Genomic DNA, 25,646 nt, shown 5'->3' on the forward strand with positions numbered 1-25,646 from the left:
ATGGAGAAAGTTACGATTAATTATGAATGTAATTTCTAATTAACATGTTTTATGCATTAAATGTGAATTGCCCCTCAAATTACCCTTACACTATTTCAACATTAACATATTTTCGTATTATCGTAGTAATAGCAGAGACAACACCTGTAATTTTGATGAAAACTCATGGCAATCCCAAATTTTCCAAAAGTTTATGAGATATGTTTCTGGTGTAAAGATAGGTTAGGGTTTTAGAAGGAAAATAGCAGAGGAAGCATTTACAATTTGAACTGCGAAGAAGAGGAAATGTGGAGAACACAAAGAACTGTGTTTTATGCTGAATAAACTGCGTTTTGAGGTTTGTGTTGTAGCATGCGTTTTGTAATGGGCCGAATGTAATATCATTCTATTTGAGTTTGTTAGTTGTATAGTGGGTTCGCTAGATTATCTTATTGGGCTGTTATATAAAGTCCAGCTCATGAAAATAGCAAATATCATGAGCTAACAAAAGGAAAATAGCAAATATCATTAGAGTGCTCTATGAGAAGTATGAGCATAGAGTCATCTATGATACTTGTAGTAAACTTGAGGCCCGATTAGACTCAATCATCAAAGATGGTCAATGGTATTGGCTTGCTGCTTGTTCTGATATCATGTTAATATTCAAAGTAGGTTGTGTGTGGTTTGTATTGGTGATGAGGATAAGCTGAAGTGGATTGCTTCAAAAACTAGTAAGTTCTCTTGCTCAAAAACTTGAGATTCCATGTGGGTTAAGGATAATGTTTGGATTGGTGTCGCTTTGGCTTGGACTTGGTTAGCAATGATGGATGTTGTTGAGATGGGGGTTTCAAGGAGTTGGCTTGGACTTGGTTAGCAGAAAGTTGTTGAGATGGGGGTTTCAAGGAGATGTGAAATGCATTTTTTGTAGACATTTAATTGAGGATAGAGATCATTTATTTTTTGCTTGCGGATATAGAAGCAGAATTTGGCAGCAGCTTATGAATCATTGCGATGTGCTAAACCCACCTATTTGCTGGGAGGATGTGATTTTTTTTTGGGTTGAAGGAATGAAACGGTAAAACTATGAAAGCATATTTGTGTCGGGTAATTTTTTTCTTGTACAATTTATAATATTTGGAGGAATCGTAATACTTTGAGATATGATAATAATTCGTGCATTGAAGAGAACCTTATTCAACGTATTAGATAGGAGGTGAGAATCCGATTTACTACAAAAGGTAGATTTAAAAAGACTAGAGAAAATGATATTTGTTGTAGTGCTTAGGGTATAGATGGGATATTGGTTTAATTCTTTGTGGAGGTTTTGCTTCATAAACTTATCTGACTTCATGCCTCGGATCCAAAAATAAAACTGAAAATTACAACTCTGCAGTCTGCAGTCTACAACAATTTTTGTCCAGCATTATCTTACCAAAGCATAAGCAATATAAGATAGATAACCAAATCACAAAGATCAAACATGAAAGCCATAAATGATGGATCTGCTAATGTTCATTGCCTTTAATTGTAAGAATACTTTTTGATTGCATTTCCATACATGTAGCCCATACCAATTGATGATAAGTTGATAACATATTCCACAAGTGAAGTTTCTAAGTAAAACTATGAAAGATGAACAAACCAAGTTAAATTCATTGCTGAAGGGCAAAGACAATAAGAATGAGAGACGGTTAAGAAGAGCAGTAACTCTTGAGTAACCATAATAAAGGAAAAGTACAAAGAAAAGTGGCTAATGATTAGCAGTTGAACTACTCGACTAGCCATTTAAGCATTTAGAATCTGTTTAAAAATCTAAAAACACATGGAACCTAGAGATGATGTGAAATTCTGCTATGACAGAATATCCAAGTAACCATGGAAACTATCTCATATCTCCAGAGATGATGTGAAATTCTGCAATGACAGAGTATCCAAGTTATCAAGTAACCAAGGAAGCCATATCTCCATTTATTAGCCAAACAAAAAGTCCACCAACTCCTATAAAATACAACACCACAGAAAAATGAAGACGGTAGAAAAGGTTATGGGGGCATTACAAGTAATTATATTTATGACCTGGTTTGACTATTCACCAAATAAAAAAAAACTGGTGAAAAAAACTTACACAAGAATTACAAGAATTGAGCAAGCCAAACTCCTCTTACCAAACATACCAGGAGAAGCAATGGTGTAGGAAAACCTCCAGGTGAAATGATGGGATGGAAGATATATACTATCTTAACTATTTCAAAATGTAACTTCCCAAACAAGCCAATGAGTCTATGGGCTTTTTAAGCACCTCTGAGCCTAAGTTTTGGATTGCTGAGAAACATGAGTAATTAATTCCTGTCAAGAATAAGAGAAAAAAAAAAATTAGCATTCCCTTTCTCGTAGCAGTATACCTTACCATGAAGTTGAAGAGTGATGCCATTACCTCAGAATAACGAACATGATCGTGACGCAAATGAGAAGTTTTTACAATTGTTTCCCACTTGGTATTAGTGGAGGATGTCTTAGAATCATGCTTCTTAAGATGCTTATGAGTGCCAAGATTCGAATGAGAAAACAGGTTTCGCGAGGAAATGGAAGGCAGTGTACGCCAAAGCCAAGACTCAGAAGGAGACTTTGGTAAAGCAGGGGGAAGATTGGAGTTTACAGAACTAGAATCAGCATTTCCTGGATCATCAGCTTTATGGATCTGATCACTGTCGATATTTAGATTTCCTTCAGTAATTGGTTTTGAGCATTCCAAGGACCTAGATCTTTTATCAAGTCCTTGATCCTGTCCAGAGCCATCCATCATGACATCTTGGCCTTTCAGATGTGATATCTCGGACATAGAAGATAAATCGGCATCAACGGACACAAAGGATTCTAATACGTCCCCTTCCGTTGAAATATTTAGGCATTTTATATCTTGGAAAACAGATTCAGCATTGGTAGTTTCTTCAAACATTTTTCCCTCTAATGAGGTCTCTAAGTCCTCACCAGAAGAGTAAATCCATCCCTTGGTTTCCAAGGATCTTGAATTTGATAATGATATTTCTGCAGTATTTACAGTATCTACATACAATGTCTTCTCAACTGCAGGGCTCATTGAGCCTGACCCTTGTTTATTTTTGTTGGTGCCTTCAGCATACAGATTGAACTTGTTGGTTTTGATATTCTCAACTTCTTTGGGAACACCAAGAAACCTGGCTCCACGAAAGGGAGACTGGGATGCTTTATTCCTGTAGGGAGATACTCCAGCACCCCCTGAACCCCTGTAGGGAGAAAATCTACCTGTTGTTTGCAGTTCTCCAGAACGAGTAAACCGACTGGATTCACCAGTCTGCTTTTTATCAACCTTCTGCAGTTCTCCGGAACGAGTAAACCGACTGGATTCACCGGTCTGCTTTTTATCAACCTTATGCAGTTCTCCAGAACGAGTAAACCGACTCGATTCACCAGTCTGCTTTTTATCAACCTTTTGCAGTTCAGCTGATCGAACTCCGTAGTCCGGTTTAGAATCATGAACAGCACCCCAAGCATGCTGAAAAGAGACAAGACCGCAAGCAATCAATACGACTTTCATTAGTTATTGCAAGAAAATCCAATATAAAGTGAAGGAAAATGGAAATGTTCACCTTTCGGGTAGTTTGAGTGTGAGATAGACTATAAGCGGTTTTTCCTGGTCTTAAAGTGTCACGGGTGGAAGACGCAGAACCCTGTGTCCTAACTCCAATCCCTGGCACTGGACTTAAGAGGCACAAAGAATTCTTAAGGCGTAATGATGGGAATAACCCACAACCTTTAGCTGAATTATTGCCAGAATTGTCATGGTCATCCTCTTCATCTTCACTTTCTTCTTCGTCTTTATTTTGGCCATACAGTGGTATAATGTCAAACTTGTTTTGATTTACTAAGGGCCTCCTATCTTCACTAACCACTCTTTTAACTTGTTTAGGTTGCTCAGGTGGCATATCTTGCTTCCTTGAAGCATATCGATGTGGCTCTAAAGCCATTGCCTTGGCTGCGGGTAAGAAGCGGCTCATCATAAAATCTCGAGTTTCTGGATCTGTAGAGAAGGTTCCAGAGGGCTTCCCATCAGGACCATCAGAGCCGCTCAGACCACTTGCACTATAATTCATGGAGAATGAATATGTAGGAGACAGTGTCTCAACTGCATCAGAGTAAACATCACTGCCGTCTTCCAAATCCGAGCTCCCTTTCTCATTTATCCCCTCTTTGGAGCACTCCAATTTGATCAAATTGTCATTTGAAGGATATGCTTCAATTTTGAAGCTAAACCTATTTGTATCTTTACATTCCTTTTCTGAAGGTTGTTTCAGAATATCCAAAAACCTTCCAGGAGGAAGCCTTGGAGTAGTAGAGGCCTCATCAGGAGGCTGGGGCTCAGGTCCCTGGCCATCCTTGGCTCTTCCCGGGATCTGCTCCCAGTGAAACGGAACCGCAACAGGTTCTGTCACTTGCTCCAAATCCAATTCTGATCTATAAAAAGGAAGTACAAGTTGTCGGGTGGACGGATAATCCTCAATTATTTTCCTATTCCTTCTATCTTCAGATGGTATTGGCGAAGAGAATCGCCTCACAGACATAAGAGGTGCACTAAAATTCAGTTTTCTTTCCCCCATCTGAAATCACAACCAAGGGAATTCAATGCAGTCCCTCTCAATTCACAGTTCACCAATTGACAAAATTTCATAGACAGTGAAGAGATAACGTGGCAAAGATCATCATAAATCCCCCCAAATGCCACTTTTTTTCCACAAAATCTGAAATTACAAGAAATATATTATCACTTAAATATCCAATAGCAGATCATTAAATAACAACACTGAACACCAAGGGCACTTACCCCTCTCAGCTGTGACTAGGAATTAAACAAAAGGTTAAAAATAGAAAGAAAAAAAAAACATCTGTTGAAGGATAGCACAACAGAGAAAGATGAAGTTTTGAATATTACATTTCTCATAATTTGGGATATAATTGAAGAAATTAGAACCCAATTAAACTAAGCCCATAGAAAATCAAAGCTAATAGAAATAAAGAACTTTAAACATCATTTTCATCTCTTTTCTTTACTTCATCTCAGCATTAAAAGAAGAAGAACAAACTGATTCCGAAACAAAACCATCAAATTGGCAACAAAACAGATGTTGACAGTTAATTCTAAACAACTAAACAGAACAAAAATCGATTAGATGACCTTACTCTTCACCTACCTTACCAAAGTGATATTTGCAAAAAAACAAAAAAACTGCTGAACAACGAATACTAACCTTTGAATTTCTTCATTAAGTACAATCTTAACCAAACACAAAACCTTAAATTAAGCGAAACACTAACTTTCTTGCCCAATAGTTAGCTCGTTTCAACACTTAAACGCTAAAAACAAAAACTGGGAACAACAATATCTGAATGTTCCAAGAGAAACCCAGAATTTTCCAGCAAACAAATCAACCAACTTTGAAAAAATTCAACTACTATCAAATCGGCAGTCACTAATGATAAAATTTTTTTAAAAAAAAAAATTACCAGAGAAAATAGGACATGCCTTGAAGGGTTGCTCTTCTTTGCTACTTGGGCACCTAAAATGATGCCGTGGAATTCGGGGAATGAGTGAAAACGAAGAAAAGCTAAGACAGAGAGAGAGAGAGAGAGAGAGAAGGAGAAGAGAGACAAAGCCTAGTGTTCTTTTTTGCTTTCTTCGAACATGCTCCCACAGACAGACAGAGAGAGAGAGTACAGTAACTGAGCCAAACTGACTTGAGGGGATATCCTTGGAGCCATAAGCCTTACGCTCTGTTCGTTGTCGCGTTTGAGTCACGCGCGATTATTCAAAATCAATAGATATTACTTTAGGAAAAAATGTAAAGTTAGTTTATTTTTACGATTAGCTTTATGTGGTATTAAAATGAATTTAAAGGTTCTTAAGTTATGTTAAAAAATTTGGTTCACTGACTTAACAGATTTTGTTAATATAACACTGACTTAAATAAGATACATGTCATAATTTTATTGGCTTTGACGTGTAATACTATCGAAATCTGCTACTTCAATAGGCAAAATTTAACTGTAACGAGTAAATTATTTTTTTGAGTCATACCTTAAATGACACCTGAGTTCATTTTGATACAACGATGAGAAAATTGTAAATCAGATAAACTACATGAACTCATTTTGCATTTTTCCCATAAATTTATCAAAATAAGTAAGTTTTTCTAAATTCGACTAAATTAAAGAACTAATGAGCTCAAATTTAAGGATTGGGACCTTCTATAATTTTTTTTTTTTAAAAAAAGTGTAGATTCTTGAAATATATAATTTATGTTGTTTGTAAGTACCGAAACACTCGGAAAACACCTCATATAAAAATGTGGCATGCTATCAAGGCAGCCATCAAGAATTTTCATTCCAAAAGGTTTTTTATTCACTTTTACAGAGACGCTATTTTTTCAAAAAAACTAAAAGACAATTTGTTTTTTTAACATATAGAGCAAAAACTTGATTAAAAAATAAACACAATTTTTAACTGTAACACATTTTTAATACGTGGCATTGTCGGAGATCTTGATCCAAATTTAAAGATAACATAGGCAACTAAATAAATAAATAATTTTATCTTTAAAGACCCATATATTTTAAGTAAAGTATTAAGTATCCATATATTTTAGGACAAAAAGAAATATTAGATTTATCTAAATTAAGGAGGGACAAAGTTTTCCTCCAAACTGGGTTAGAGAAATTTTCTTCAATTTAATCTATAAAAATAACATGTGTCCCTTGAACATGTGAGATACATATGAGCTTTTAATAGCAGGAACAAAGTTAGAATAAATTTTATTAGAAACTCATGTGTATCTCACATGTTATTAAAAAAATGGACACATATCACTTTTATAGACTAAGGGTGCGTTTGGGAGTGAGTTTTTTAAAAAATAATCTGCGATTTTAAACCAAATCGCAACTTTAGGGTGTTTGGGATTGCGATTTTAAAAACGCAAATTTTAAAATCACAAAAAAAATCTGCGATTTTTATAAGCTGATTAGAGGGTGCTTATTTGAAAAAGTGCGAATTTAAAACAAAATCACGATTTCTATTAAAAAGATATTTGTCGCAATAGTTACCTTTTTTAGAACGAAAATGAAAAAAATATTAAGAATACCCACCTAAAATATATTAAAACCCTTATTTTCTCTTTTTTCTTGATCCTGTCTGTCTTGTTCATCCTTATTGGTAATTTGGTCATGAAATCGCAATTATATGCTAATGTTATCTAAACACTCAATTGATAAAAAAAGTATTTTTTAGTATGTTTTTACCAAACGCCTGTGCGATTTTAAAAATGCAACTTTTAAAAACGCACTTATTGAAATCGCACTTCCAAACGAGCCCTAAATTAAAGAAAATTTATTCAAACAAGCTTAAAAAAAAAAAAATTATGTTCAATGAAGAGAGGGCGGTGTCCGTGACAGCCTTTAGCTGCAATTGGCTAAAAAAGAAAAGTAGAGGTGTGGTCAGAGGTCACGGAGATACAGTTGAGAAAGAGATGCGGTTGTTAAATGCAACGGTTTGAGTTGAGCCGAATCGGGCGGATCGGACCGACATATTTTAAGTGATACACGACGTTGCTTTATCCACGCGACATTAATCAATGATTGTCAATGATTTTAAAACCAAACATTGGGATTCGGGATTCCCCTTTCAACGCAGGTTTCACGTAAAAGCCAAACTGGGCAGAGGGAATAAATAATTTAATGGTAATAACAGTCGAGTCAAACTTAGATTTTTTATATTATGAGGATCAGGTTTAGTAGAATTTTAAATATTATATAACAATTGATTTATGATTTTAGTTTTTTAGTTCAAACGTTTTTCATAATTTTGTTCATGTCTACAAATCATAGTATGAGTCAATTAACACATATAACAATATATTGTCAACTCTAAGGTTCAAATATGTATAAAGAAGGAAAACAAAATAATATTTTTAAAAAAAAATCATACTCGCATTCATATCATTGATTAGAATATACTTGAACAATAAGTTCAACTATTACAATGTAATTAATACCCAGATGAGTTTCTTCTATACGCTTGATCTATGAGATCAGAAAGATATTCATTTGCTAGCCTATGAGCAACACTATTCGCTTCCCTCCTTGTGTGAGACACCCCCCTGTACTCTTGTAAAGAATTCAGCACTATTGTAACATCTAATAATTGGTCATATTAACACTAATTTTTGTTGTTCTATTGTATTGCTTGCAGTACTCGTAAAGCATCTCCTTACAATTCAACCTTTTGCAACCCTAGTGCCCTAATGAAATTTGCAGGCCTTAAAGCTGTTATGGATTCTGCAATCGATAGATCAGTAATATTATCTTTTGGAGCTTGCAACGTTGCCAAAATCTTGCCCATATGCTCCCTCACAATCACACCTATGCCTATCTTCGTATTTATTTTATCTACCGTTTCATTCCAATTTACCTTCGCAAGCCCCATGAGGGAGCTTTCCAACTATGGGTCGCCACTCGATCTCCTTCACGCTTTTTATGTGATCTTACTTGGACATCTTTGTAATCAATAAAGGATTCCATTGCTTTCCTTCTGGGGCGGAACCACATTAGCCCTATCTATTCCCTTAAAGAAACAAATGGGGATTTGACCAATTAATATTGTTGTTTCCTCCACAAACACCTCTTTAATCAAAGAGATATTCCACCATTTAGTGTCCTTATATATGATGTCGGCCACCACTGAATCTTCATTAAGCCCCATTCTAGGTGTTTGAACAATATAGGCTATTTCGTTTGGGAACCATCTATCCTTAAAATAAATAAATAAATAAATAATAAAAATTGTTTTTTTCTCTATTCCTAACTCTCCAAATAAGCCCCTATTTTAATAAATTTCTAGCTGACCACATGCTTCTCCACATATAAGAGGGTCTATTTCTCAACTTCGCTTTTAAGAACATCAGCATGAGAAAAATATTTTATCTTTAATATCTTTGCTAGCACTACCAGGAACTCAGGATCTTGTAATAGTCTCCAACACTGCTTTGCCAACAGCCAACAACACCTTGTTAAAAATTTTGAAGTCACAGAATCCTAGTCCCCCTTGTCATTTTGATGACCCCATTTTAGCGCAATTCACCCAATAAGCTTTGTTGTCTATATGTCCCACCAAAAATTTTGCATCATTGAATTAATTTCTTTATACAGTGCTTTTGATAGCTTGCACAAACTAGCGCTTTCAGTAATATTTCCTTCCCTGTTTGAGACACGAATTGTACCTTCCAATGGCTCATTCGACACCAAATTTTGCCTTTAACATTCTTGAATGCATGCATCCGTGTTTTCCCAACCATCGCGAGCATCACCAAATATTTGTCAAAACATTGGATAGGTTGAACTCCCAATATTGCAGTTACCCTTCACTGCTTTGCCTCACCGGTATTTCTGTTTAAGAAAATGGATGTTTTCTTCTAATTCAACTTCTGCCCCAACACATGCTCATAGGTATTGAGCACTTGTTGTAATTGACACCACTCTAAAACATTCGCTTTGCAAAATAATAGACTATCATTTGCAAAAGACAAATGATTTAAATTTCACCCTTCCTCTAGCAACTGGCACTCTTGTGAGCTCCCCATCTCTTTCTACCTTCTCCAACATTGCACTCAGAGCCTTAGCGCATATAACAAAGAAATAAGGTGAAATTGAGTCCCCCTGTCGTAGGGCCTATTGTCAGAATAATTCTTCCATGTGGTTCATCATTTATCAAGATAGAATAAGATACAAAATTTATACAATTCATCACCAAATTTATCCACCTCCTATCAAATCTCAGCTTCCTCATCATCTCTTCCAAAAAATTACATTCAACTTGATCATAAGCCATGCTCGTGTCTTGCTTTAAGGCCATGTACCCTGCTTTTTCTTTAAATGGATACTCATCATCATATGGAGAGTCTCATATGACAATGATATTACTCGTAATGAGCCTCCCCGATAGAAATGCACTTTGATTTGGGGAAAAATTAGGGAGAATTTTTTTGAGCCTATTCATTAAGACCTTTGACATTAATTTGTAAACCACATTACACTTATGGGTCTAAGATCCATTACTCTAGAAACTATGACTCGCAAAATGATGATGAGGAGTTTAGTAAATTTTAACAAATTCTAAATTATGCTGATTAAGATGATATTGTTTATCAATTATGTAAGATCTACAAATTTCTTGTAACCATATCAATTATGTAAACAAAATTTTAATTTATAATTGCACACAATTATAAAAATAAAGAAATTTTAACTAGTCATACTTGTGGAAAAACTTAACAATGTCCTGATTTTGTTCTTCTTTATATTTTTTATTGAATTTTTCAGCAAATCTAAAATGTAGAAAAAAGATGTGTCAAATCTTTTCTCATTTATTTCCTCCAAAAACAAAGTCTTAACAGTGGAGCCTCCAACAATAAAGAGATTGATCTCTTTTGGGATGTAGCAAGACATTAATGGAGAAGAGTAGTGAGATGGGTTCCTCTTTTATGACCTTTGACGAGGAACACATAGTCTTGAAAATGTGAAAGGGGGAAAGGAAAAGTGAACAGATTGAAAGGAGTCGCAATTCTTTTTTTGTTTTTAGTATAAATTCAAGGGTTAAATACTATTTTAGTACTTGTGCTTTGCACCAAAATTAAATAGTCACCTGAGTTTTTAAAAATATTATAAATAGTACATGTGGTAAGCCAATAAACTCATTTGGTACCTCTGTCAAGATTCCGTTAAGTTTTTTAACGGAACACCACATCCCCCTTATATGTGGGCGCCACATGGCTTGGTACTTGGGTTCTTGGGTGCCACGACCTATTAAAAAATAAAAAAAAATATAAAAAAAAAGATGCTGGGGTGGCCGGCCACCCCTTTTGGCCTAGGGGTGGTTCGGCCACCACTAGACTGGCCGTCTGGGGGTGGCCGAACCACCCCCTTGGGCCAAACCCTCAAAAAAAAAAAAAAAAAAAAAAAATTTAAGGGTTTGGCCCTAGGGGGCTATGGGGGTGGTTTGGCCACCCCCTATGGGGTGGTTCGGCCACCACAGCGTCTTTCTTCCTTCTTTTTTTTTTTTTTTTTTTTTTTTTTTAAATGAAGTGGCACCCAAGAACTCAAGTACCACACCATGTGGTACCCACGTGTAAGGGTGATATGACGTTCCGTTAAAAAACTTAACGGAATCTTGATAGAGGTACCAAGTGGGTTTATTGGCTTACCACAGATACTATTTGTTATATTTTTTAAAACTCAGGTGGCTATTTGATTCTGGTGCAAACCACATGTACTAAAATAGTATTTAACCCTAAATTCAATTAGGTGATTTTTTTTGAAAAAAAAGTTTTACTTTACTTTTTAGACGAAACTTCAAAAAAAAAAAAAAACCCAATGAACTTTCACTTGTTTGGACGCTGTGCACCCAAGATGAAAAACTCTCAATTAAAGGTATTGAACTTTCAATTTCTTTCAATTACTCATTTCCGTTATTATTATTATTATTTTTTTCAAACTACCCAAAATATTGCTGTTTTTTTATATTAAAAAATAAAAAATTTGCAAAGATGCTGCAATTTTTTTTTTTTTTAACAAAAAAATAATAATAAATAAATGACTGGGTAATCGTCTTTAACGGAAAATTCTAACAAAATTGGATAATTGAAAGTTTGATACCCTTAATTGAAATTTTTTGAACTTTGAAAGTACTTTCAAAACGCATGAAAGTTCAAGAGAATTTTATGAAGTTTTTTTAAAAAAAAATTTTAAAATTTTTTATTTTTACATAAATCCCACACTCGGCACTAATTACAAGCACTCAAAAACATCCATATCTACATTAATTTTTGAAATTTAGGATCCAAAAACAAAAACAAATTAGTTTCCAAACAAACTACAATTATATTATTTTGATTCTAAATCATACTCAGTATACTACCAACTCTTGGACTCTTCCCAGAGGCATTCTCCAGGAAAACTCTATTCATTTCAATCCGAATATTCCTTCCAATCTCTAATCTAAAAGACTGAAAAAAAAAAAGAAAAGAAAGAATACAAAATTATGTGTAAATTTGCTTTTCATGCTAAAAGCCAAAGAAGCATAAAAGGTTTGTATAAATTTCAAAGAAAAATAAATAAATAAATAAAAAAGGTGTAATGCTATGGTCAAATGTTGACAAACTTGCTTTTATGAATGAATATTTACTTTAATTTTGTGAACCGGAGTATAATAATAATAATAATATAAATTTTTTTTTAAAAAAAAAACTTTATTTTCCAAGAATTATTTTGTTTTCTATGTTCCCCTTGAATTACGGAAAGCACCATAGGTTGGCCTCTTGTTATTTTGGCGATCCGCCAATCTTGACTATTGAAGAAAAATTTAAATTGAGAAAAAGACAACTCAGTGAGTCAGTGGGTCCCATGATGCATGCCACTTACAAAGTCTCAAATTTTCAATTATATAAAGATTAGGAAAAAATCATACTTAGTCCTTAGATTTTTATCTTGTTTGAATTTAGTCCTTAAGTTTTTAATTTCAAGAATCTAGTCCTTATGTTTTGCACAAATTTTAAATGGTAATTGTATAATAAGTCCCTAAGTCAATCCGCCAAAATTTAAAAATCTTAATTTTTTTTTTTTTTTTTTTGGCCTTTTTACTCCTTGGATCAATCGAAATGAAAATAAAATCCTTACCGTCAAAATTTTGTAACAGCTATTAGTTCAAATCAAAACGCACCGTTTAACCTCATTAAAATATTAATTTTTTATTAATTTAATTTTAAAATTTAAATCTAAAAAAAAATAAATAAATAAATTGAAGGGGGTGGTCACCCCTAGGGGGTTTGGGAAACCACCCCTAAACCGGAGCGGTGGCTAGCGAGTGGCCGCAAGCCAACCCATAGGGGTTGGGGGGTGGACGGCCCACCCCTATGGGGTGGCTTGCGGCCACTCCATAGGGGTTGGCGGCCACCCTTGGCTACACTCTTCAATATTTTTATTTTTATTCTTTATTATTATTATTTTTTTTAGACTTCAATTTTAAAATTAAATTAATAAAAAATTAATATTTTAATGAGGTGAAACGGTGCGTTTTAATTGGAACTAATGGCTGTTACAAAATTTTGACGGTAGAAATTTTATTGTCATTTTGATTGACTCAGTGAGTAAATTTTCGAAAAAAAAAAAAAAAAAAAAAAAACTTTTAGAATTTTTAAATTTTGGCAGGTTAACTTAAAGACTTATTATATAATTACCCGAAAATAGGTCTCTCTTTCACATTTTTTTTAAAATTTTTATTTTTATCAAAATTAATGGTTTACCATATGTTATGTGTGTTTTAATTGACATGCCATTGTTCGTATCAACACTGTTTATCAGTGTTGTATAATTGAGTGCCAAGTCATCCATAGAAAAAAAAAAAAAAAACCAACTCCAAAAACAAAGTCCTCATCTTTTGGATTTGTAGCATTAGATGGAAAATTGCGAACTTTGATGCTGACATGGACATTGACATTGATATTATTAGGTGATGACATGAACCATAGCATGTCAAAGGAGACAAATGTGACATATGAAAAATTGTTAACTTCGATAGCAAAGTAATAAAGAGACCAATTTAAAACTTGGGAAAAACTTAAAAACTTTATTTTTAAAATTTGAAACCTAAGGACTAAATCCAAATCAAATGATAACTTCGGGACTAAATATGACTTTTCCCTAAAGATTGTATAAATTATTAAATGGAGTTCAGCTATGAGCTATGTTATATAATATTTGGAAAAAAAAAAAAAAAAAAGAAGAAGATGGAGGTCTTTTATTGAAACTAGTCTAAAACTCATATTTAAAAATTAAAAAATAAGAGTCTTAAAATCAAACTTAATATTTGATATAATTTCTCGAAAGAAAAAAAGAAAAAAAAAAAGACTTATTGGCCTGCCTATTTATAATGTTATATATCATTTATCATTTGATTTGAAATATATATATATATATATATATATATATATATATATATATATTATTTGTTGCTATATATCATTTATCATTAGATTTGTAAAATACTATAAAATAGATTATCTCTATTTATGATGTTGGACAAGTTGAAGACTGTGCACCATATGTACTCGAACGGTCTTCTCGATTGGCGCTCAACCACCACTCGAGCGGTGGTCCACTAGAAGAGCCATAGAACCATCCGCTCGGGCCCCGTTAGACGTTTGGGCTTGAGTGGATCCACCAGTTGTACAACAATTGGGACGAATTTTTTTATTTTGTTATATTTTGGCATTGATACTTTCCTTTCTCATAGTTTTCCATCTTTGAGAGATTTTTCCACCATTAGATTTTTTGCTAGCTTTAGTTTCTTTCTTGCCTTTATTGAGAGGGTAGTTTTTGAATCAATAAATTTCCAGATTTCTTTTCTTGACATTTTGTTGAGTTTACGAATTGAAGACACAACTCTCTTCTTTCTTTCATCGTTTCTGTTGCGTCAATTTCACTTCAAATGGAGGAGATTCTATTCTAGTATCCCACATGAGTTAAATCTAATCTTAGCCATGTGTATATAAGCTTTTGAACACCATTTTCTTGCAAGTTGGTTTTCAAGGGTGAATTCTACCCAATGTTTATAATTATGTATCATTTGGTATCAGAACTAGCCACCACGTCTAGTATGAGATAGGACACAATTCGTCGAGTATGGGGATTGAATGAGTTGCGGCTTTGTGGTCGAGTGCAACTTATATGCCAGATTAAAATGTCTTGATACTATGTATGGACATAATATTAAGTCATTGAATACTAATAGATGAGTGGAGCCATCAAAAGAGAAACGGCTATTATCGGGTCAATGTCAATAGAGTAGATCGCCGTGGACGTCGGCTGTGAAGCGTGGTGGTATGTTACGATCCTAATGTCCCACAAGGCTTAAGTCTAATGTGACAATTCTGGAACCAATCCAACTTCATCTACAAATACCTTGCAATCACAAACGAACTTATCTAGAAAACCATCAATGAATCAGTCTGTTGTATGGGATTACTACAAAAAAAATAGAGCCAGTTGATAAGAACAGCCCTAAGGCAATGTGCAATTATTGCAATAATGTGTTAGGGTGTCACTGGAAAAATGGTATTTCATGCATGAATCGCATGATGAGCCACCTTACCATTAGATGTCCGACCTCTCCACTTAGAAAATCGAATATACCCAAAGGTCAAACTTTGTTGCAAATGACACTTAAGACTACAATAGAAAGCAATCAAGGAGTATGATTTGTGAAGTATGATCCGATTTATTTAAGAAATTTGGTTGTGCGGTATTTCATTAAAGAGAAGTTGCCTTTTAGGCATGTGGAGAGTGATGAGTTTAGAGAATTGATTAATGGAATTGAACAAAGGTTCATTGTACTATGCAAGTTGCAATACTCTACAAAAAGATTGCATGAAACTATATGAGGAAGAAAAACTTAAATTGAAAAATGTTTTGAGCGGTAAAAGGGTTTACATAACTACTGATACATGAATATCTCTTCAAAATTTGAACTACATGGTTGTTACCGCTACTTTTATAGATTATGATTGGATAATGCATAAGAAAATAATCAAATTTGGTATGAATTCTAATCATATAGGTGATGATCTTGGAAGATTGGTGGAGAGTATAGTGATAGAGTGGAGGATTAATAGTTTGTTCACTATTACTGTTGATAATGCTACAAACAATGATGCGATGATCAAGTTTTTGATAAGGAGGTTGAAGGACAAGCCTTGTTCTGTTTTGGGATGTGAATTTCTTCACGTGCGGTGTGCCGCTCATATTTTAAATCTTGTTGTAACTAAAGGGTTGAAAGGATTGGGTGTTTGTGTTTCTAATATAAGGAATGCAGTGCGGTGTGTCGCTCATATTTTAAATCTTGTTGTAATTGAAGGATTGAAATGATTGGGTGCTTGTGTTTCTAATATAAGGAATGTAGTGAAATTTGTGAGGTCCTCACCAGCGAGAATGGCAAAGTTTAAATAATGTATAGAGCTAGAAAAGATTACATGTACGAAGATGGTATGTCTAGATATTCAAACTAAATGTTCAAACAAGATGGAATTCTACGTACTTAATGTTGAGCTCCGCTGAGAAATATGAAAAAATTTTGCCCTACTTGAGGAGGATGAGAGTAATCATTTTGTTGCTCCTAGCTCTATTGAGTGGGAAAATGTTAGGCTATTTGTGAGGTTTTTGAAATCTTTTTATGATGCCACATTGAAGTTCTCTAGTTCAAAAAATGTCACCTCCAACTCATATTTCATTCAGCTTTGTATTATTCAAAATACTTTGAGTGATGGTATTTGTAGTGATAATCCTATCCTTAATTCAATGAGTTTTGACATGAAAAGAAAGTATAATAAGTATTAGGAGACTGTGGAGAGGATTAACGTATTGTTGTATGTGGCTTTTATTCTTGACCTACGTTCCAAGATGAATGGGTTAGTATTTTAGTTGAGAAGATGCAATGAAGCTGCTTAGGCAAAATTTATCGAGGAGAGTGTGGACGCCCTCTTGAACCGTTTGTGGGATCAATACAATTTGTTTCATGAGAAGGATGTTATCTAACTCTGATGTAGGTATAAAAAGTTCAACTCATACTTTTTCAAATGTTGATGATGAAGACTTGGAGGATCAAGATGTGAAATTTTTGAAGGTGTTCTCCCAACACCAAGAAGAGAACGACTTGGAGTGTAAGTCGGAGGTGGATCGATATTTGTCTGATCGGTGTGAAGCAACAACCCAAGATTTTAATATCTTACTTTGGTGGAAGGTTAATGCACCCAAATAACCTATTCTCGCAGAAGTAGCCCGTGATGTATTAGCCATTCCTATTTCTACTGTTGCATCTGAGTCTGCCTTCAGCAATGGAGGACGTATATTAGATTCATTTATGAGTTCATTATTTCCACTTACAGTTGAGGCATTGATTTGCACACAAGACTGGTTAAAGAGCTGTCCAAATAACATTGAGGAGCTGCAGAAGTTTATGGGAATGGAAAGCTATGATGAGCATAGTAACTAAATGATTATAAATTCATTACTTTTATTATTTACTATGTTTTCATAGTTTGACATTTTATATATTATGATATTAAAATGCCATGATTTTAATATTAACCATTCTTAACTTTGTTTGTTGTTTTATTCACAGGATATAGCTAGATGATTTCTAAAGCTTGTGTGACATGCTGGATGATTTGATGATTTTTGAAGCTTGCGTAATATTGTCTTTGTAATATGTTTATGAACTATTTTTATTGTAAGGGGTATTTCTTTTGATTGGTAGATTATTTAAATACTTTTTTTTTTTTTTTTTTTGGTGTGGGGGGAGGGGTTTGAATTGTTGTAGTAAGGAGGTATTTCTTGTGCATGTTGGTTTGTTTACATACATTTTTTTTACTTTTTATTGTTTAATGTTTTCTTTATGTACCTAATTTAAAATGATTTTTAGGGTATTTTAAAAAATTGAATTTTTATTTCTAAGGCCCATATAGGCAAAAATATTGATTTTTTTTTAGGATTTTTGGGTTTTTTTAGGTTTATTTTTTAATTATTTGGAACCATCACAATAAAGCCCCTTTAATTTAGACAAAAAGACTCACAGATTTTTTTTTTTAAAAATGAGTCAACTTATGAAAAAAAAAAATGGGCTTATTTTGGGCACAATACCTAAAATAAGCCCAAAAACCAATTTTCTTAAAAAACCGGTTACTGGACCGGGTAAAACTGAAACTGGCCGGTAACCGGGGTACTTCGGTTCCGTTCCCGGTTTTGGCCAAAAACCGGGAAACCGGACCGGATTGACACCCTTAATAAGTGCGCTTGGGCATCATTCCCTTACAAGCCGGTTTTTAATGGTGAGTTTTATCCAATGTTTGTATCAGATTCTTACCCGAATCATGTACCGAGAAAATGATTAAAATTAAAAGATTATTTTCCTTCAAGTATGAACCTCGATTATGCAACACACAAACTAACTTGAACATTGTTCTATAATCCATTGAAAATCAATTAAACAAAGTACTAATGATGAAAATATGGTTTCTGATACATTGTGCAGAGAAAAAACACTCTTTTTCCCTTTTTATCTTCTGTATCTGGTTTTCCTTACAACATATGTTCAGAATCCATAAAAGCTCCTGGCACGCCAGAATGACACAATGCCTGCCCTTGAAGAGATTGAAATAGTAAGAGTAACAACAACCAGCAAACTTCACATAAATCATAATAAATTCCTTCCCTTTCTCATCACAATGCAGCAAACCTATTCCTCTTCCACTCGAGAGGTTGGTATTTCTTCTCTTCTTGTTCGAATTTGGTCCATGGGAACTTGTGTTTAGCCATCGTTTTCTTCCTTGCAGATACTCCCAAGTAATCTCCAGAGTTCTGCACAACAAAAGTTGAAGAAGAATCAGTAACACTCATTTGACCCTTATATGCTTTATGCTATTGCTAGCCAATAGCTGACAATTTTTTACAACACCCGTAAACTCGATACGAATCTAACATATAACATATATCAATACCATCTGAACACAACACAAGAATTGTCAGATAAAGGCTACAAATTTTAGAGACAAAGGATGGCAAATCATACCTTGAGACAGAGCCCTTCTTCGATATCACAAATGGGGTAATTGCCAGGGCAGCAGTACTCAGTTCCAGTACAACAAACAGCATTTTCATATGGACAGCAACCATAGATGAGGCAAAAACCATAGAATTCATATATGCAGCAGCAGGTCTCATCACTTGGACAGTAGGAGAAGTCTCCACATTCACTTGGTGATGGAGAAGGAGGAGGAGGTGGCGGTGTCACGGGGGTTGGTGGTGGTGGCGGTGTCACTGGCGTAGGTGGTGGTGGTGGAGGAGTTGGTGATGGATAAGGAGATGGTGAAGACGACTCTTTCGTTGGATATGAAGCCATGGCATTAATCGCGCAAACTCCATATGTCAAATTAGTATTCCTTCTGATATATATGTATCCCTCCATTCCCCACTCTGTTCCCCAAGAATTCTTCACTATCCAATAATCTTCACCATCTTCAGAGCCATATCCCACTATTAAAACTGCATGGTCAATCTCATCTGGATCACCCGAACAATCACCATCGTAGATACCCTGATCAAATCATATAATTTGTTAGAATATAATCTAAATGATTAATTGCTTGTTTGAGATTCCGTCAAGCGAATTGGAACCTTGTATCCGTCATTCACCTCCCATTTCAATTACAATTACACGTATATCAGTTTGAACTTTTTGAATAAGTAGTGAGTTTTAACTGATGAATAGGGGTTGGACTTACACTTGTGTATAGCTGAAAGTCCCATGTAGAGCCATCTATACCCACACTAATGGGCTGCTGAACAGTAGCACACAAGAGAGCACTGTCTGATTCGCCTACATCCTCATAGCCATCAATGGATACAGCTTTGTTTCCCTCCTGATTAATGTAAACCACCAAAAATGAGACAGACGAAAATGGTAAAATTTGCACAAAAATTCTTCATAATCAAAATATTCTAGCAAGGGAGGAAGGAAGCAGACCTTGGTGGTGTTGCAGGTACCATCCACACCAGTGTAGGGATAATCAGACTCTGTGTCAATCCCACCATTGCTTATAACCCATTCAAAAGCATAGTCCATATACCCTCCTTCACATCCCTCGTTGGTAGAATCACAATCCACAAGTTCTTGTTCCGAAAGGCTAATAAGGTCTCCAGTGTCTAAGGCATTTATTCCTTCTATGGCACCAGTTGAGGAGAATGCCCAACAACTTCCTGTGAGCATAAACAGAAATGATCTCCAAAGTTAATTATCTGCAATTTTCAGAATTTTATAGTTTTTAACACATCTGCAACTCTCACTTTCTACTTTGATAACTATCTCGTGAAAGAAACAAAAACAAAACAAAGTGTAGAAAAAGGGAGCACAGGGTAGATGACACTGCTGGGATATTAAGGATGTTTTGCTGTGATTCATTTTCATGAAGTTCTATTAAACTTGTTGCAATCATTATGCTTCTTAGGGAGGGCTTGGTACTGTATATCTGCATTAATGTTTAAATCTAACTTAAAATTGATAAAATAAGTCTAAGGTGCGACATGTTAAAAGATTATATGAGTCACATAATTGAGGGCATTTGGGCAATTATAAAAGGGTTAGGTTGAGTTGACAATTTGTTGAGATTCAAAGGCTTGGCTCTGCTTTTGTAGACTAATATTCCCCTTTCTTCTTTTTTGTTTTTTTTTCCTTCCCCTTATGCTAGCTAGATGTTCTGATAGTTGGTTTCATCTGCAATTCAAACCCTTTGACTTTCAAGCACCAATAGGAATACATAGATCCAAAAGTCAAACTATGTTTGCCTTTTCTTACTTAAAACGTGCACCAATGTAAAATGAGTGTACTTCTTTTCTAAGCAATAGAAGCCTTTTGTTTGTTTATTCATTCCTCTTTCTTTTTAGTATTTCGAAACCTGCCCAGAAAAAAAAATATATATATATATATATATATATATATATATATATATATATATAATAAACCTAACAGCCTACAAATTATTGAATTAAGGTCTCTGGGAAGTTGCATCTAGTGTGACTGGTGGTTCTATAAAACAAAAAACAAAATACAAAAAAAAAAAAATAATAATACTAAAAATCACATTTTTTATGTCACAAATATCCCACAATAATGATTCTACCAACCAGGGAAGAAATGAAAGTTGAAACATAAAACTGCTGAAAAATTGTACAGTTCGGCCCTTAGGCCTCCAATGAGCTGGGCTCTGGAGGGTTAAATCCAGGCCCATGCAGTACCTTTTTACACACAAGTTCTTGAACTAAGTGAGTCTTCAACGGATAAATAAATAAATAAATCAATAAAACATATCCAGGTCCACTAGTCCTGCCCTAAAATGTTCACCACATCAAGCCATAGGTTGCTGTGGTTAAACAACTGAACTGGGAATCCATCTCCTGATCAGGTGAAAAAAGAAGCTACTCATTTGGGTTGAAAAGGTTGAAGATGAGCGCATTAAGAAATTAATCTGCAACATTCATGATTGTGCAATTGTAATTGACTTATCAGTCATTCATTTTCACAATCATGTCATCAGCAGTAGACAGAGCAACACTATTTCAACCATTAGAAAATGTTATGCAATTAGATTAGAAGAGAAATAGTCATCCAAGATCATAGAAAAACTTACCACAGCTGCCTTGGTCTTTAATAGGAGTAACAATCCCCTTGTTCCTCCAATCCAAGGTGGAAGGAGCGTCACAAGATTGCAGCTTCTCCTGCATGCTCCGGCTGATCAGAGTGTTGCTCCTCTTGTTGACCGGCTTTTTCACCTTCGATATGTACATCTTATTGAACTCCTCATTGCTCATATCAGCAAACCTGTTCAACCCCAAGCGCTGCGCCTTTGGCGACGCCCTTGACCTCTCTGCATTCCTCTCTATTATGTACTTCAGATTCCGCCGGAAATTCTCCAACCTCTTTTCCGCCTCCTCCACGTGCCTGTACACCCTTCTGTGCTCCTCCTTCCATCGCTGGAAGAGCTCGATCACTCGTTCCTCTGAAGGAAACTCGTTCACCTCATGCCCCAGTATTGAATATTCACTTGGGAGGCTGAAGGATAGGCATGTCAATGAAGCCCAGATCGAAAAAAGAATCGCCAGTTGAATTTTCTGGGAACCCATTTTTTTTCCTTAGTGGGTTTACCAGTGCTGTTTGATCTGAGCTCCATTGTTATTGTATATATGGGTGACACTACCAAATTCCCCCATTGCCGTGCCTACCAGTCAGCGCAAGAACATTAATATTTCTTTTTTCCGCCCTTGATTTTTTTGAATTTAACAAAAGAAGCAAAAAAAAAAAAAAATGTACACGTTATGCTACAACATTTGACCTTCATAGTAATTTTGCTGCCGGGTTCTTATCCAGACTACCTTAAAGTCTTTTGTTTATTGCCGTACCAAATTATTTTGGTGGCAGTTAGTCGTCTGCTGTTCAGACGGTTTGACCTGGGAGTGGAAGAGTAGAGGCAGAGAGATCTACCAGTCAACCAATCTTCGAGCTTTGGACTTGTTTCCCAAGCAATATGCCACGACAGTACCGCAGCCCATTGGGGCCAAAATCTGGCCTCCTTAATACAAAATTAGCGGGTCAAAATTAAAAGGTTTTATTTATTTAATTAAATAAGTGAAACTATGAGACTTGAAATTAACATGTGACATTTAGGGCAACAATTTTTTATGCCTTAAGAATCTAATACAAACTCAACTCGAAATTAATGGTTAACCTATATAATCTTTTACCCATGTCTCGACACGACCTAAACTCGACATACGAACATGAATTGCCACTCCAAATTTTTATTATATGCGCTATAATAAATCTGGTTATATTATAGATATGTATGTTGTCTTTCTAATATAAGCACCGGCGGAAATTGTGTTTTGCTTCGAGATTCTAAATTTTTAGATTCATAAACAGAACTTAGACGTTTAAATTAATAGAGGAAATCTAGATCTCTCAACAAACTCAAAGTTTTAGAGCATCACTGGCTCTATTAAAAATACTCTATTAGAGCATCTCTGGCTCTTCTTTGTATAAATCTTTTGGTTCTCCAAAAATTATAAATTCAAATCTAAACTTTTAAAATATCTGATCTTATTGGTTTTATTTTTATTTATTTTTTTAAAAAAACAAACAAAAAGTCGCTTTACTTTTGTTTGACAATTAAAACCAGACTCAATATTCAGCATGTGATACATGAGGTTCCACGTAACTAATTAATGGACATTAATTCCTTGCCACCGAAGACAAGAAAGACGAATATTGCACGTGTTACCTAGTCATCCCTTCAATTGTCTAATTTCATGCTAATATATCATAATAAAATATTCTCTAACCTATCTAAAATATTGCTAAGTATCTATAAATATTTAAAATATACATTAAATTCTTAACCTTATTAATAACAGTTTACTAATTTAGACTAAATTTAATGTGCCTTTTAAATGTTTATAAACGCTTGGCACTATTTTACATGGATTAGAGAATATTTCTTCCAAACTGGTTTGGCGGAAATTTCTGTCCATAATATAATGCCTTTCCTTTAGTACCAAAAAAATTAAAATATGAACTTTTAACTATTAGATGTAGAATTTTATGCAGATTCTATGACATTTTTTTTAAAACATGTTCTGGAAAAAAGGATGAAAAAAATTCGAACTAATAACCTTCACTTGATGAAATGTGATTCCCATCGATTAAGCAATTCCTTCTAGACGCAAATTCTATGACTTAAATGTAATGAAAAGCACACATGCTACTTAAAACCGAACTCTTTGGATTAGGACAAAGCTAAAGGGAACTAGCTAGGGACCATAATCCCCTAAGGATTTGATAAAGAAAAAAAAAAAAAAAATCATTGACAATTTTGTAATTTTCTAAATGGTTCCTTAAAATAGGATAAACACACTTTATTTCCTAAATTACCATTATCCGATTTCATTTAAACCATAAATTATCAAAATGTTTCGAGTTGTCCCTCTAAATCAGATTTGGCTGTTATTTAGATGGATTGAATCACGTACACTTCCCAGCTGTCACATGCACATCAATCATTTATTTTAGAAAAAATTACAGTTTACCCCCCTTAAAATTGACAGCGTTTTTCAATTCGAACATTAAAATTTCAATTTTTGCAATTCACACCCACAAAGTTTCAATTTTTTTTTTTTTTTTTTTTTCAATTTGACCAATATTATCCCAAAATTCTCATATTGCCCCTGATTTTTTTTATTTTTACGAAAAAAAAAAATTTGGGGTGCAAAAATGGTCAGATGGCCAAAGGGGTGGCGAATTTTTTTTTTTAAATTTTTTTTATAAAAAATAAAAATAAAATAAAAATTAGGGGCAATTTGGGAAGTTTTGGATATAATTGGTCAAATTGCAAAAATTTGAAACTTTGGGGGGGTGGATTGCAAAAATTGAAACTTTGGTATTCGAATTGAAAAACGCTGTTAACTTTAGGAGAGTAAACTGTAATTTTTCCTTTATTTTACTTAAAAGACCTCAATTTGAAAATACAAAATTATAAAATTGCCATTGATTTTGAAAATTACAAAATTTACCACTGATTTTTTTTTTTTTTTTTTTTAAATAAAATCTAAGGCCACCAAAGATTGCTCACAACCACTTCTCTAGAATTGAGATCACAAACTCGCAATGGCGATGACCTCCCCCGTAAAAAGGGGTGGCCCCTCTCGGATGAGCCAGCTTGTTGGCCATGAATTTATTTATTTATTTATTTTTTCCTTAATATATATCATTGATATTTTAAAATTTTAAAATTAGTGGCAATTTCATAATTTTTTATTTTCAAAATTATGACTAACAAGTTTAACTTTTTCAATATTCCAAAATAATGATCAAATTTGACTAATGGGGCAACACAAAATATTTTGACAGTTTATTGGTCTAAGTTGTAGCGAGTTGCATCTCCAGCATCTTAGTTAAACGATCAATATTAGCTATATTTAGCTATTATTGCTATTTTTTTTTTAGCACCAACAGATTAGCTTGCCATTAGCTAGAATAGCTACATTGCTACAGTGAATGTAGCACACTAGATGAATAAAATATTATTATTATTATTATTATTTTGTTTATTGTTTCTTTATTTCACATCTTTTCACCCAACATCTTTTATTTATTCTGAAATCCTCTTCACATTTGCTACGTCTCTCTCTCAAACACAAAATTTCTTCACACAAAATTTATCTCTCTCGCTCACAAAATTTATTCGCACAGTTGGATGAAAAAATTGAATGTAGAAAAAAATTATTTCATGGAAACACACGGATGGAAACAAATCAATTGTAGTTGGGAGAAAAAATTTAATGCAAAAAAAAAAAAAAAAAATTATTGCATAGAAACACACAGATGGAAACAAATCAATTGCAGTTGGATGAAAAAATTATTTATGTTATTAATTTTAAGAATTAGTACCTGCATGTGAGATGGATGTTCCTCATATGTGTTTATTTTTGTTTTTATGAATGATTTTTATATATGTGTTTGTTTTTCCTTTTAATTAAGCGTTGGCAATAATATAATAAAAAAATAATGAGAAATAATATTTTAAAGCAAGTAGAGAATGAAATAGAGAATCTGTTGGAGTGTACGTGTAGTGAAAAAAACAATAGTTAAAATAAAGAATTGTACCTTTTTCACGAGGTAAAATAGCTAACGCTACTGAAGAATATGCTTAGTAATGTACATGAGACTGAAGTTGTTGTTGGGGGCGGGAGGAAAACAATTTACCCAAACAAATCCAGCGAAATTGCTCTTGATACTCCAGTAACGAAAATAAATAATTAAAAAATAAGAAAATATCTGCTATATTTTTCTTCTACATTTTAGATTTATTGAGAAATTATATAAATAAATAAAGGATGAAAAAAAATTAGGGCATTATTATGTTTTTAGTGAATATGATTTTTTTTATTTTTTTTTATTTTTTATAATAGTGTGCATTTTCTGAATTTTATAC

At 34.0% G+C, this 25,646-nt stretch overlaps 2 protein-coding genes across 9 annotated transcripts; both read right to left on the reverse strand.

The window, feature by feature from the left end:
- Positions 1-1,460: 1,460 nt before the first annotated feature.
- Positions 1,461-5,680, reverse strand: LOC132172452 (uncharacterized). 8 transcript variants are annotated; one of them, XR_009439145.2, is made up of 5 exons: positions 5,518-5,680; positions 3,606-4,754; positions 2,414-3,511; positions 2,154-2,325; positions 1,461-1,893 (listed from the first exon to the last, which is right to left on the reverse strand). XR_009439145.2 is itself a non-coding variant. In XM_088514739.1 (4 exons), the coding sequence occupies exons 2-4, from the start codon at positions 4,611-4,613 to the stop codon at positions 2,287-2,289; spliced, it is 2,145 nt and encodes a 714-aa protein (XP_088370865.1). In that variant the 5' UTR covers positions 4,614-4,754; positions 5,537-5,680; the 3' UTR covers positions 1,461-2,286. The 8 variants fall into 8 exon arrangements, 2 of the variants coding, with proteins under 2 accessions (XP_088370865.1, XP_059439942.2); XR_009439144.2 differs by having other exon boundaries at positions 1,461-1,977; XR_009439141.2 differs by having other exon boundaries at positions 2,145-2,325.
- A 12,373-nt stretch (positions 5,681-18,053) lies between these two features.
- LOC132171642 (low-temperature-induced cysteine proteinase) lies at positions 18,054-21,819 on the reverse strand. The gene is made up of 5 exons (XM_059583014.2): positions 21,291-21,819; positions 19,631-19,863; positions 19,389-19,526; positions 18,677-19,201; positions 18,054-18,465 (listed from the first exon to the last, which is right to left on the reverse strand). The coding sequence occupies exons 1-5, from the start codon at positions 21,781-21,783 to the stop codon at positions 18,328-18,330; spliced, it is 1,527 nt and encodes a 508-aa protein (XP_059438997.2). The 5' UTR covers positions 21,784-21,819; the 3' UTR covers positions 18,054-18,327.
- Between the last annotated feature and the right edge of the window lie 3,827 nt (positions 21,820-25,646).

Source organism: Corylus avellana, chromosome 1, assembly GCF_965113065.1.
Source record: "Corylus avellana chromosome 1, dhCorAvel1.hap1.2, whole genome shotgun sequence".
Lineage (NCBI taxonomy): Eukaryota > Viridiplantae > Streptophyta > Magnoliopsida > Fagales > Betulaceae > Corylus > Corylus avellana.

Bases quoted from the DNA above. Each gene is read 5' to 3' on its own strand.
- LOC132172452 (XM_088514739.1), bottom strand. From the start codon at position 4,613: ATGGGGGAAAGAAAACTGAATTTTAGTGCACCTCTTATGTCTGTGAGG. The intron at 3,512-3,605 runs GTGAACATTTCC...GTCTCTTTTCAG, and splicing joins ACACTCAAACTACCCGAAAG to CATGCTTGGGGTGCTGTTCA. The intron at 2,326-2,413 runs GTAATGGCATCA...TATTCTTGACAG, and splicing joins ATCATGTTCGTTATTCTGAG to GAATTAATTACTCATGTTTC.
- LOC132171642 (XM_059583014.2), bottom strand. From the start codon at position 21,783: ATGGGTTCCCAGAAAATTCAACTGGCGATTCTTTTTTCGATCTGGGCT. The intron at 19,527-19,630 runs GTCTGCTTCCTT...TACATTAATCAG, and splicing joins GTACCTGCAACACCACCAAG to GAGGGAAACAAAGCTGTATC. The intron at 18,466-18,676 runs GTATGATTTGCC...TTTGTTGTGCAG, and splicing joins AAGAAGGGCTCTGTCTCAAG to AACTCTGGAGATTACTTGGG.